Raw genomic sequence first — 14,115 nt, 5'->3', positions numbered from 1 at the left:
TTTATTTATTTTTTCTTCTTTCACACGGCATCGGAGCAACGGTGCGATATAATTTTTTTTCGTATAGATGATTTATGGGAAAGTGACATAGACTATCCACATATAATTATGAAATTCCATCCCTAAGGGAATGAAAAAGGGGGAAACTTAGTTTTACAGTAGAAAATCATAGGAGGTAGGTCACATACACACAAACAGTGAGTTTGTGTCATTTCTGTATGTCCGCCACACGGTCATATAGTAAGGCCTGGCAACTTCCTATCCTTCTTCTTGGTGAAACCCATAAGCTTAGTGAAGCACGTTGCTGCTAGCGAACTAAAGACGCTAATAACTTTTTAGTTTAGAACTTCGTCAATAGATGGCGTTGCCTTGAATTTGTAATGCGCTATCCGGCAAGTCATGCCTAGGGGTTACCCGCCTTAACAGAAAATTAAGCTGAAGATTGGTGTACCGGTTTAGCTGATTAGTAGCCTTGATGCACCTAGATTGTGCAATCAAACAGGACTTTGAAATGAAGACTTCCCGTTTTTTTCAAGTGCATGTCTTACGGACTCGCAACTCGGTGGTGATGTTCCTTGTGTCATGATGTGTTCAGCCCGGGCAACGCCGGGAACTTCAGGCGGTGGTCTGTAAACATGCACACGTGTCACTGCCATGCAGAAACTATAAGGGATGTGTTAACTTTAGTAGCGAGCGAGCCCGGACTTGCGGCCTTGCGAGGCCAGCCTTGCCCCCGCCAGCAGTGAGTCGCCAGGACAGGCGTCATTCGCTGGACGGCTCCCAGAACACGAGCAAACACTAGCCAGCGTATACAACACAATAATTATATGTGCAGTCTTCATTTATAATGTACAGTATATATGTGTATGTGTATTTACTGCACAATATAATTATTTTTTTTGCATACTAAACCAGTTAGGCTTATGGGTATTACATGGATTTAAAAAATCCGCAGGCACAATTCTGGTGATTTAACATTTATTTTTGTTATTTTTACATTTCAAGAGTTTGTGTTTGTAAATAATAGCTAAATTGCGTAAATTATTTTACGCAAAAAGTGTAATTTTAAGATTAAAATTTCCTATTTGACTCTAACGAACAGAAACATCTTTGTCAGGAGAGTGGGATTAAAGGGTTTTCCGAGATAGTTTTGGTACATACACTCTAAATTATAGATACAGAATGCTTAATCTTGTTTCCCCCCCCCTTGTCTTTCTTGCCATTGTTGCCTGGCGAGTCTGGCAAAGGGCTTCAATGTTGCTTCCGGAATTATTTTTCCACTAGAGCAAATGCTTATTTCAGGGTCCCACTGGTTGCTCCGTAACATTCAACACACACACTTTCTTCAAAAAAGTACAATATGTATTCTTTAAAGCTATATGTTATTTTCTAGTAAAAAAGCGTGAATCCAATAACAAATGTATTTTTCAGATTTATTTCTGAAATAAGCTTTTTCAAAAACTAAACCTAAACCGAATTTAAACAAATATTTTTGTGAAGGGGAAAGGGAAATGGACGGGGTTCCTCAAGCATATTTATAAGTTAAGGTAAACCAATTGGTTAAAAAAATTAAAGTATTTATGAAAATGTTAATAAGTCTTATATTTTCAAAATTTTTAAATACCAGGTTAAGTCCACTTTCTCGAAATCTAATCCTTTATAGAAAATAAAGAAAGAAATCAGGAAGCGCATATTCTTATAGATGTTACAGACATTTTCAATTTGGGAAGTATACTTTTGCTTGATTTCTAACACCAAAATACGTGTTCCTATTTAATTTTTCCAGTAATCCCACTATTTTTTTCTCCAACTGTTAAATTATGTGAATAACATATGCAATCAGGGTTAGATTCCAGACAGTTTCAATCCAGAATAGGTCGTACTTGGGAAATGTGGTGGACGTTGACATGGGACGATAGGTTTTCTTGGGGTTCACATGCTTCCACCCCACCTATTCATTCAGTCAATGTTCTCTTCTCATCTTATCGTTAGTTACCGCCTGTAAAGACAGTGATGATAACAAGATGTCGAGCCTAAAAACACTTTATTTAAGATTATCTGTCCTGGTGACTTCGTTAGAGAGTACAAAATAATTTACACAGGTTATTTAGAATTAAAAATTGCGCAATTAATGATTTTTTTATGTAAATGTACACCAAAGTTAACAATTATGTTAAAGGTTCCCTCTAAACAATATTTTTGATTCGGAAGCAAGAATAAAAAAAATTACTCGAAAACATGGTACGTATAACTGGTCTTTCAATCTACAATCGTCCAAGATAGTGAAACACTGGAATACTTGATAAAACAATCTAAAAATTATCTTCAAAACAACTTAAAAATACTTAATGACCCTTGTAATTGCATGCTATTCATTGATCCAACTTACAATTGAGGCATCATTGGTTATTGTAGTGGTAATTCAACGATATAAAATTTTTTTAATGTTTTGATTTGATAATTTCGTTTTGTTTCACTATTGAGATAGTATTGATGATACTTACTATTAGATTCACAACTGTTAGAGATATCTTGATTTTCAAGTCAAAAGCATCAGCAGAACGATCAAAATTTTTTTAAACGGTTTATTTGGTTAATAAATCCAATTTTTCTGAAAGGAGAATATTTACTTAAAAAAAATTGATTGTCTGTAAAGTAAGTTTATGGATGATGGTTTAACGTGACGTCATAACAAAACATTGATGAAATGATTGCATACTTTTATGAATAAAATTGAATATTTTTACTGAATTATCACTATTTCGTATGGATACAAAGAAGGAGTGAAATTAAATCTACAATTTAATTGATGAATTTACTTTTATTTGCACTCATTAATTGAAATATGTTTATTAATTTAACGAAGAGATTATTTTAACTATAACTTTTATACATGTTTGCTATTTAACTTCTTCCAATCTGTGTTATTCTGTTAAGGATAGGACGATGATAGGAAAAGTAGGAAACGAATGGGAGTGTTTCAAGTTTAATGTGCCTCGAAACAGTCAAATCGATGGTTGTTCCAATCGAGTGGAAGAGAGATTGATGCGGCGCAAGCGTACAATGAGCGTAACGGGACAGAGCGTAACGGGACAATGTGCGTTACGGGACACTTTTTCGTGCGTGCAGCCGGTGTTCATCGATTTATTAGACATTGTCACGTCAAAAAAAAAAACAGATGGACACATGCATTTTATTAATTTGCATTGATATTGATGTTTCTGTGTTGTGTTGAAGTGTTGATCGCGCATGCTTGATGCACGCTGGATGTTGCCGCGCAGGCCACAGGCACCAGGATCGGAGTGATCCTGCAGTCGTCGGCGACGATGGTGATCGGCGTGGTGCTGGGACTCTACTACTCGTGGAAGATGACGCTGGTGTCCCTCGTCTCGGTGCCGCTCATCTTCGGAGGAATCTACGGCGAGTCCAAGATAATACACAGCGAAGGGCTGCAGGAGAAACAAGCCCTGGAGACTGCGACGAAGGTCAGACCTCAGTCTCTCCCCTTGAAACCTCTTTGTGTCGACAGAACAAAGTGACGTTCTATGTGAATACGCGGGAAAAAAAAAAAATCCAGGAAAAAATTTTTTCAACGATAATTTTGCCTAAAAATAAGTTACGAGAAAAAAAACAAGCTTATTTATTTACTGCCTTGTTTTAAGTGGCGAAGTTAGGGCGTACCGAATGCAAAACAAACTTTAGCCTAAAAATACCAAAAATTGTCACAAATACATTTAAACAAAAACTGAATTAACATTTCAGTACAAATATAAAAATAACAAAAAAGTTAGTAAATAAGATACACACTAGCTATCTAAAATATAATATATTTAAGATATATTACAAAAAGTTTTTTTTTAAAAATCTATCTAATGATATAATTATGAAGATTTAAAGATATTTATTTAATAACCTAAACATTTATGTAAAAAACTTACGAAGGTACGAAAAATTTATGTATATATATATATAAACTAATACATTTTCATACAATAAATCATACATATACATGCACATTCACACATATTCAATCACACATACCTGATACCAAAACTAAGCCTGATCATCGGAGTTAGGAAGTATCTGAATAATGATTTATTTAAAACAGAAAGGGAATTTTGAAGTCTGATTGACTCGGGTAGTTCATTCCAGGCACAAGCTGTAGTCACAGAGAAAGAATTTGAGTATACAACTGTCTTATGTTGCGGGATGAGCAAAGAACCTTTACTCTGAGAACGTGTGCCCATACCTTGACGTGAACCGAGGAACTGAAACTTGTCAGCAAGATAGGACGGGGCCTGTGTTTCCTTGAGCAGTAAAAAGGAAAGTCACTGTCGTCTTTGTACAGTTTTAGCCAAGATAGCCTATTATAGTACGGGGAGACATGCTCAAGACTCTTTAAATTAAAAATAAAATGGGCACACAATTTTTGAATACGCTGTAATATTTTGCATTGCACTTCGGTTAAATCACCATAAACAGTATCACAATAATAAAAAATCGGGTTTATAAGGCTGAAAAAAATATTTTTAAACATAGGTTGGCAAAAGCTTTTTCAGATGATTTAGACCAAGCAAAGCGCCGAACGCCCGTTTACATATCATATTGTGGTAATACTAATGAAAATATATTTAAAAAAATCTCTTTTGGCACAGGCTACAGGAATAGATAGAGTTTTGAAGTACCCATTTTTTTTCTGGAAACGTTCTAGAAAATTCTATAACTTCTGAAACAATTTAAGAATTTAATATATTTAAAATTATAAATATTTAAATTATTTGGCCACCTCTCCTGATTCTGTGCTTAGTCTTTATTTCACTTTAGTTCGATCTAGATTAGAGTATGGCTCTGTCATCTGGAACTCAATAACTACAACTGATTCAAATAGACTTGAAAATATACAAAAGAAAATGAGAAAAGGTTTAATTATAATTTTAACAAATATTTATTTAATGATAATCCAGAGAAATTTACCTATGACCTAACCCTAGAAATCGTGAACACCCATACATTTCAGTTCAGTAGAAAAGTGGCAGATACCGTTTTTGGAATAAATTGCTTCACAAATGTTTATCACAGCAGTGAAATACTAAACAAAATTGTACTTAGAATTCCTACTTTCAAACATAGAACATCACAATGTTTTCGAACGTTTCACATAAAAAATGAGCTGTCCGAACGTTGCACTAAAAACTGCAATTGTTGTTTAGAAGATTTGGATCCGTTTCTAAATCGAAAATCTCAATGAAAGACATGTTGTGATCTTAGTTTCTATGCAGCTAAGTAACTATTTCATATAAATATTACATTGTTCTTTATTACCTAGAAATAACTTAAATGATAATGTTGAAGTTAAATTTATGATTCATTGTAATATAATTTTATTTTACATATAATTATAATGAATGTTTTAATTAATCATTATTGCAAATTCAATAATCTCAATGAAATACATTTGAGCTTCATTTATTATGCATTTAATATAAATATTTTATCATTAAAATTTTATTAATTAAAAGTAATTTAAAATCAATAATGTTAATATTTTTGTGTCCTTTGTTTAGGACTTTATTTGCCTTGTCTCATGTTTGTTGTACTATGTTTTATGTTTGAGTTTTCTTTTTTTTGTGACTGTCTCTGTGTAGCCTACTATTAAGTGTGTATTATTTTATGTAATATTTGTTAAGTGCCTGCCTATTAAAGGTCAAGACTATCTGTAGCCATTCAAATTATATAAAATAAAAATAAAAGTAATACTGTATCAGTATCTTTAGGTTTTTAAAATTTGAAAAATACTATTTACTGTGACAATTTTAGTTTACCAAATATATTCCAGGGTGGTTCCACTAATATAAAGTTTTATTTGGCACACCGATACGTTTAATATTTCACATAATTCTAATGAAAGTGACTATACACGGGTTTATGGTCATACACGTGGGTCCGCCATCTTCTTGTTGTGAAAAATTTGTTGCATGGTGCGCGCTTATCGTAAACAATTCACTGTCATCATTTATCCATAACGTGCCTAAAGAAGTATAACTTATATAAAAGTTTTAGAAATAAATGCATCAGGATCTTTTGTAACTTTATGGGAATGATCCGTACGTAGGCACCGATCGTACTCTGTGTACAACATGTTGAGGTGTTCATCCAGTAACCGCGCCGAGTGAGGCGGCTCAGTTGTGACAAATTGGACTCCAATTTCAAAAGGACCCTGACTATAACTCCCTATCAAGCAATCTCGATCTACTTTTTCTGGCCTTTTTTTTCGCCCGGAAATCAGTCCAAGGAAAGTGCTTAGCCCGAGCACTGCTTCAATTCAGCATACTGGTTGATCAGGGTGCTGTTATTAAAGCAGGCTTCTATTGTTTAAGAGGTTCTTAACCGATTTTGTCGCAGAAAAAGAATTTTCTCTTAGTTGCAACTTCAGTACAATAATTTAGTTGTTACATGAAATATTTATTTTTAGTGTTAAGTTTCAAATATTTTATAATAAGCCGTCATAAAATATTATCACAAGATTAGTGCAAGGTCTTTAGACCAGCAATTTGTTGTTCGGTATATTTTTTCAGTTCGCTCAGAGTTTCCCGTTACTGTCATTTTTTTTCCTTTCAATGCAGTGAAAGCGGGTTATAAATATCATATTTGACTCGTAGCATTTCCTTTTAAACTGCGTGACGTCCGATAAAACGGAAAAAAATAAATGCTTTAAACCAGCAATGACCTAATTTCTCGATCTTCCGCGGTGAGGAAACACGCCTGACATCACATTGCCGGCCTGTTGCTGCAGATAGCCGTCGAGGCGATATCCAACCTCCGGACCGTGGCTAGTCTCGGAGCGGAGCGCCTGTTCATCAAGCGGTACGAGCAAGAGCTGCAGGTCGCCAAGAAGGCGGCGGCGATGAAGACCAGGCTCAGAGGATTCATCTTCGCCTTCGGCCAGAGCTCGCCCTTCTTCGGCTACGCGCTGAGTCTGTACTACGGCGGTTATCTCGTCGCCACCGAAGGGCTCCCCTACGAGAACATTATCAAGTAAGTCAATAGTTCAACTGGCGGCACGCAGACCATGACTAGAGACCCGGAAAAATTCGCGGGTTCAATGACCTCCAGGATAGACTCCAATATCCTCTACACACTCGGGCAAATGCCAACTGTTCACTGGCTGCTGACGTGTGAGTTGTCTCGACTAAGTGGCCTGTGATTGGACAGTTCTATGAGTAAGGGTCTCTAATTGGCCCTCAGTCCTCCATATTAACAGTGAACCAATGACAGAAGCAGCAGTAAGGTATAATTATTTGAATTTTAGCATAACACGAAATGAACCCGCGAATTTTCTGGGTCTCTAATTATGACGTAGGAGTTCCAGACTTGGCTTCACCCGCCAAGTTGGTTCATTGAATATTCCCATTTTTTTTATCATGCCCTACAAATGTTAACGAATGTTTTAATACTATACAAACCAGATAAAATAATCTTTAGTAGTTATTTTTTTTATATGTTTAATGGCAACATATATATATATATATATATATCAATATGGCTATTTCTGTTGCTGTGCTGTTTCACCTTCGTCATAAAACAAAATTAAATGTGTTTCCGTTCACACGAAGTTCACTTCTGGACTGTCATTTTTTGCAGACGGTATCATTACAAGAAAAAAACAAATTACAGATAAAAAATGATTTATTGTAGTTTTGTTCGCGCGTTAGAAGTTATACTTACTTGGCGTGATATAAAACTAATTTTAATTTTGCATGAAAAAATGAATAGAATTAAAATAATAAAAGGCCTGGAATGATATTATAAATACGGTTGTAGAGTAAAAATACTATCAAATTTAAAAAATAAATAAAAATTAAAAAACAAATTAATACAAACACGTGAATTAAATAAATTATTTATTTAGTAAAATAAACGAGATTTTTTAAAAAAATAATTAAATAAACAATTATATGCTGAACGTATAACTAAATTTATTAAATTAAAATGTATAATAAATATATAAAATTACTAATTAATAATTTATAATGTAAATAAATTATACACACGGGAACATAACCTCACAAACACTCCCGTGAAAATGGCCAAGAAACTACTAAACCTTCCACAGACACTCCCTGCCAGCGACAATATAAGCTTACAAGCAACCTAACATCGTTATACATACGGGAACAAAACCTCCCTTAAAAAAATACACTTTTAAATACACTCGAAAAAGTGTATAAACACAATTTCTTTAAAACTTGTATTCACAATAAATATATATTTTTTTAATGATCTGAACCAGTATTCAATATCAATCATTAAAGTAAAATTAAAAATATAATTTTCAATAGTATGTAGACTTTTCTTCATCCTTTCAATTTTTTTTTTTAAAATTCTGCTCGCGTATAGTCAAACCGGAAAAGTTGCTCATTGGTCACTGATTTTATGTTTTTATTTTATGTGTCCCTCAAGTGGGTAATGCAAACCACTTTACTTATTAGGTCCCATTTAAAAACATTATGTCATATAGACCTGGAAAGATGATACTTAACCATTGAGAAATTATTGAGAACTATTGTTGTCAATTAATATTTCATTGCTGCGAACACAAAGGGTTTATCTGGGTTCTCCCGACACTACCACTTACAACTTATGTATGTGCTAACTTAGAACGGTATTCTTGTTCTGTGACAGGGTAGCCAGCATTATTGAACAACAGCGTGCTTCATTCCAGAGAACAGAAAACTCATCGTGGCATTTCTTACGTAGGGGAAAAAAATTACCTAATGGATAATAATTTTTTGGAGACTAGTTTGCAAGAATAAGTAGAATATTATACAATTTCCCACACTTTCACCTCCGTGCTTTCACGAATTTTAAGACTCTGCTACCTGTTTATTCTAATTGTTATGACTGGGAAGAACAGGTCCCGAAAGCATAATCCAATGAATAAAATAGAGTTTTATTTATTCCCTAATATATTTACTAATCGTTAAATTATAACAAATTAACTGTCTGTCCACAAATATATCACTCCTTCAATAAGTCCACAGTTCATTCTCCCCACTGGAGTTTGGTTCGACAGTGTTTCTCTCCGATATTCTTCTCTTACCACGCGCCTCGGTCAAAACACTAAGCTACTCACTCGTCCGCCGCACATACATTTGGATGTTTCTTCCCCGATTCACCAATCTTGGCACACAGTGTCCATCCTCGCCGTCCGCCATCGCTCGCCAAGGAGTCGATCGTCCTCCTCACTTCGTTCCACTCACCGCTCCAGATAAAGCACTAGACTCACACTCTCAGCGTCACTGTCACTCGCGCACTGATCGCCGCAGCAGGTCTTCGTCTCACCTGCCAAGTACCGACCTTGAGTACCCTCGCAAGTGTCACTTCAACAGAATCCCTTACGTATCACTCGAAGCTACGAGAACAATGGCGTCCTAGTTAAGCCGCTCCACGCAGTAGGGGCTCTGGAAAAGTGTCGAACACACGAGAGACACGGAGAGAGGCGCCCCTGCTAATGGGATCACTGCAGAGGGACGGGCAGTGAGGGAGGTGGGGCCTCCCCTGCCCCCCCCCCCCCGGCTGCACTGACCGGCGTGCCTCGTTGCCTCGTCGTTAGTTGCGTCGTAACAATGTACAGAATTTACATGACATATTTTTCATGAGTGTTTTAAATTGACACAACGAGTTAACTGTACGGAAACAGCCAAAAAATACTTTATTTTTCTCGGAATAATAGTATCTACCTTTCGAATGCTCATTACTCCTTGGACACATTTCGTTTACCACCAAACTACAGGCCTACTACGAATACTGTAAAAAAAAATCATGTAAATAATAATTATTGAGTCTTATGTAGCCCATTAACAAATCAATATTTATATAACTCACACTGCTCTTCTTGTAGAGTTACGAATACAATTTAAAAAAAAAAAAAAAAAAAAGTTTGTAAAAATACAAAAAATTTTGAAGTGAAACTTCTTGGCCGCGCTGAAAGCATAATTTCTAGGCCGAATTTTAGTGCAATGTTTTCGTGAAACATTGCCGTGTAACGTTTCTGACGCGAAAAATGATAGAGACTAGGTTTTTGGCCAAACAGTTATAAAGAGAGCTATGTACGTAGCTGGGCTCATTTTCGTTCTCCTCTTTGTGCGATGATTCGTACACCACCAAAAAATTATATTTATATATATAACCGAGAGAAATAGGTGAATGAAAGAATAAGACAGAATGTGTGCGCATGCGCTTGTTTCAGAAAATAGATATAGGTATCCTATACATTCAGCTTCAATGCCTTAAACTTCATATTTGCTGCCGGCGCGCTCGGGTTCCTCCGTGTTTGCTCTGTGGACTGACAGGAGGTAGTCAGCAATGTGGGTGAGCAATGCCGCCGCCTGTTGCTCCAGAGTGTCGGAGGCGCTGCTGTTCGGCGCGTGGACGCTGGGCCAGTCGCTCGCGTACGCCCCTAGCGCCAGCTTGGCGAAGCTCGCGGCGGGTCGCCTGTTCAAGCTCATCGACCGCAAGCCGCTCATCGTGTCTGTGGACCACAACCGCAACTGGGTGAGCGACGCGGCATCCAGCTGGTTCCGTGTTTACTACTAAAGTTAACTCAGCAATAAATTAAATATATATATATATAATACTCACAATTCACAGACTATTTCAATTCTTTCCTAAATTATTATCTTCCTTAAAGAATTCCATTTTACAAATTAACTCATTCGTTTAGAATATGAAATATAAGCAAAAAGTTTATTTGGTCTAAGTATATAAATTGTGTATTAAAGAAGTATGTTGCAAAACATATCACAAAAACGAGTTTTTTTTTTAAAATGAAACCAACCGTTAGCGATAAAATAGTGTTATTTGTTGTAAGTAAAGCCTTTTGCAAACATTTGAAATATTTTTTTTAAACAAATTAAAAGCTAGTTCAATGTAGTTATATTTTCACATCATACTTACAGATGAACACACATGAATGATTAATTTACAAGATTATATATTTTTTGCTTCCAATCCTAGCCAATATTTATGTGTCAGTAGCTCGTCTTAAAGCCAGACTCAAAAATTAAAAAAAAAAAAAAATACATATTAAGAATCTGCAAAAATCACGAGCCGGGAGTTGGTATTGAAAAAACTACTTTGGAAGTGTAAAAAAAAAGTTGTGTATCAAAACCTCTATTTCCTTAATTGGAGCCACACAGCTGTTGAGCGAAAGCCCAGAGAAGCACATGCAGCGGCAGGTCTCGGAAGGGGGAAGCAAGGGAAGCAGCGCTGAGTGTGCTTGCAGACGGCGGGCGACGGAGGCCTGGAGTACTCCAAGGTGCGGTTCTCGTACCCGGCGCGGCCCGGGGTCCCCGTGCTGCAAGGCCTGGACCTGCTGGTGCAGCCGGGCCGCTCCGTGGCGCTGGTCGGCCCCAGCGGCTGCGGCAAGTCCACCTGCGTGCAGCTGCTGCAGCGCTTCTACGACCCGGCGTCCGGCTCCGTCGTGAGTTCCTCCCTCCCTTGCTCGCACTGCCGCGGGTCGTTCCATCTTTCCTGGCCCATGGGCCTCTCTGCCGGGGGTGGACATGTCCCCTCCAAAAATTCCTTGTGGAGGGGACACAATAGCACTCAAGGGTAATTTCCCCCCCCCCCCCCTTCATTTCTTTCTGAACGATTCTTCATTCAACATTACATTATTATTATCATTACATTGTTACTATTATTATTATTATTACGTTACATACAATACATTCTATTTGTATATTTTTACTCCTCTTCGCCAAATATATTTACATCACATGTCCCCCCCCCCCCTCTAAATTTACTTACCAGAGAGGCCCATGTTTCTGCTATCGTTTCTACTTTGAACATATCAATGTGAGATAATCTAAATGTTCTTGAAAGATACCGCTGGAAAATGAAGTAAATACAATTAATAACGAAATGAGTCGGAAAACTGATACATCAAACAAAATCACTCGGTACAATATAAATGGAACGATTTTTAACCAAAATGCACTTAAATAAGTAAAATGAAGAAGAAGAATTTCAAAATGCATCAAAAGAACCCTAATTATAACGAAATAAGTGTTTTAGATGTACACATAATTCCAACGAATTCCATAATGTGCATACTAAGGGATGTATGAATTTTTTTTTGTCCTCTGTCTTTGTTTTTTCTCACCCCTTGCAATTAGGCTTGGTCGTTTCAAAAAATTTATTTAGCAAAGGTAATTTTTTGGTATAACTCTTACGATTTATAATACGTTCAAATGGATGCGATATTTGTGTAATTTTTTGTAGTTATAATGATTTTTCTGTTTCCCCCCCCCCCCCCCTTTCAGAAAATCTTCCCCATTTCTACCCCTTTGGCGGGATTGTATACCCATTAACGAACTCGACCGAAATTTTACATTAACGTATTTTATGTATCAGTTTATAAGTGATTAGTGCGATTTTACGGCAGTTATCGCGTCCGTAATATTGTGATATATATTTAGATAAACTTTTGAGTTTACCATAGTTTTGGAGTCTATGGACGTAATGCTTTATATTTTTTTTGCGGAAGTTGTAACATGGTAACGGCTTCGAAATCTACCTAACATGCGAAAATATAATTTTTAAAATAACAACAATTCAGCTACATAAAGTTACAAAGATTTCAATTTGTAAATATATTATTTTGGGCAACATTACTGTATTTCCTCCATATTACATCTCACATACACATAAACGTCAGGAATTGTGATTCCAAGTAGAGTATTTATGACTTGTAACGAAATCAAACAATTGACTAAAAAGCATTAAAACAGTCAAATATAAATAAACGAAATATAAAATATTCAGTTACCTTTTCTCAAGGAATATCATTACTTAAAAATTCTATGTGTAAGCACTGTTCCCTGCGAACTAAGTGTGATAGGCCTATACAATTTTCATTTTAAAATTCAAAAAATTCCATTATAAAGAAATTTACTTTAAAAAAACGGTTATACTGGACTCTATTTCACAAACTCTTGGCTACGCCTTTGTTAAGCTAGGTGCAAAATTGACAAAAATAACATTGACAGTGAGAGTAGGTCATGCGTACAAGAGTAAAATGCCATGTTTGCCAACCTAATGATTCACAACAGCGCCATAGGACGGTCGTGTGTATGCGAGACAGGTCGTGCGCAAAATAGGGAAATTAATATATTTTTTATTCAGTTACGGACGCATGGTGCAAAAACCAACGAGAGTAGAGTAGGAAGCCATCTTGGCGGGACTAGAGAACTGTTGATGTTTATCAATCATATTTTGGTAAGAAATTGTATATATATGACAATGTTCAGGTGTAATTCCTGCTTTAAAAATTATTTAATGCTATTAATTTTAGATCACTAGAAAAAAATTGTAAATAAAAAATAAATAGTAGTTTTAATGGTTATCTAATTTTATAAACACCCCATATTTATATTTTTAAAAACCGTGCTCACAAATTGTTGGTTTGATGTCACAGGATAATCACTTGGTAGCTAATGTAGTTACTTAATAACACTGCCCATGGATGTCGGATATATCGCAAACTTTCGTTAGCGGAAATTAACAGTAAGGTTTCAATTGTGAACCGATTTTACACAGGTCTTGTGCTCATTCGTGCGCTTGGCCTGCTATGCACTCGCTAATGTTTTTTTTAATCGGGAATCAAGCCTTGCATTCCTGGAGGGATCCAACCAGGAACTTTATCAAGGAAGGGGCAGTTTCCGGGGGTTGTCCAGTTGAGTATCATGATTGTTTTAATAGTGATGTATCAAACCCTAATCATCTGGAATTCGAATCCCAAATATTAATTCGAATATACGCCTCAAATCCAAATCTACGTCGCAAGGGTGCAAAATAATATAATGTACAAGAAATAAAAGAAATATTAACTATGGTATTAAAACATTTACCCTTTCATTGTTTTATACATTAACCAAGTTTACATATAAAACACATATTCAAATTTTAAAGCAAACTATTTTGGCGAATGGTAATGGGAAATATATGAAGGAAAAAATTACCTAGTTGACTTCAGAGATTATCAGTGTTAATTTTTTAAAATACATTATTTATCTCGAATATTTTTCCTCGAATATCGAATCCTTCGAATACAAA

General features: G+C 35.9%; 1 protein-coding gene across 1 annotated transcript in view; it reads left to right on the top strand.

Annotated features, from left to right (window-relative positions):
* The window catches only part of LOC134532242 (multidrug resistance protein homolog 49-like), a 140,973-nt gene that overhangs the window by 113,323 nt on the left and 13,535 nt on the right, over positions 1 to 14,115 (top strand). Inside the window, exons 18-21 of the mRNA XM_063368663.1 lie at positions 3,282 to 3,485; positions 6,794 to 7,035; positions 10,401 to 10,554; positions 11,285 to 11,482. Coding sequence (XP_063224733.1) covers positions 3,282 to 3,485; positions 6,794 to 7,035; positions 10,401 to 10,554; positions 11,285 to 11,482 — 798 coding nt within the window. The remainder of the gene's footprint in view (positions 1 to 3,281; positions 3,486 to 6,793; positions 7,036 to 10,400; positions 10,555 to 11,284; positions 11,483 to 14,115) is intronic.

The sequence above is a fragment of the Bacillus rossius genome, chromosome 5 (genome assembly GCF_032445375.1).
Source record: "Bacillus rossius redtenbacheri isolate Brsri chromosome 5, Brsri_v3, whole genome shotgun sequence".
Lineage (NCBI taxonomy): Eukaryota > Metazoa > Arthropoda > Insecta > Phasmatodea > Bacillidae > Bacillus > Bacillus rossius.
Note: the sequence above shows the minus strand (reverse complement) of the source record. Positions and strands in the feature narration are given on the sequence as shown.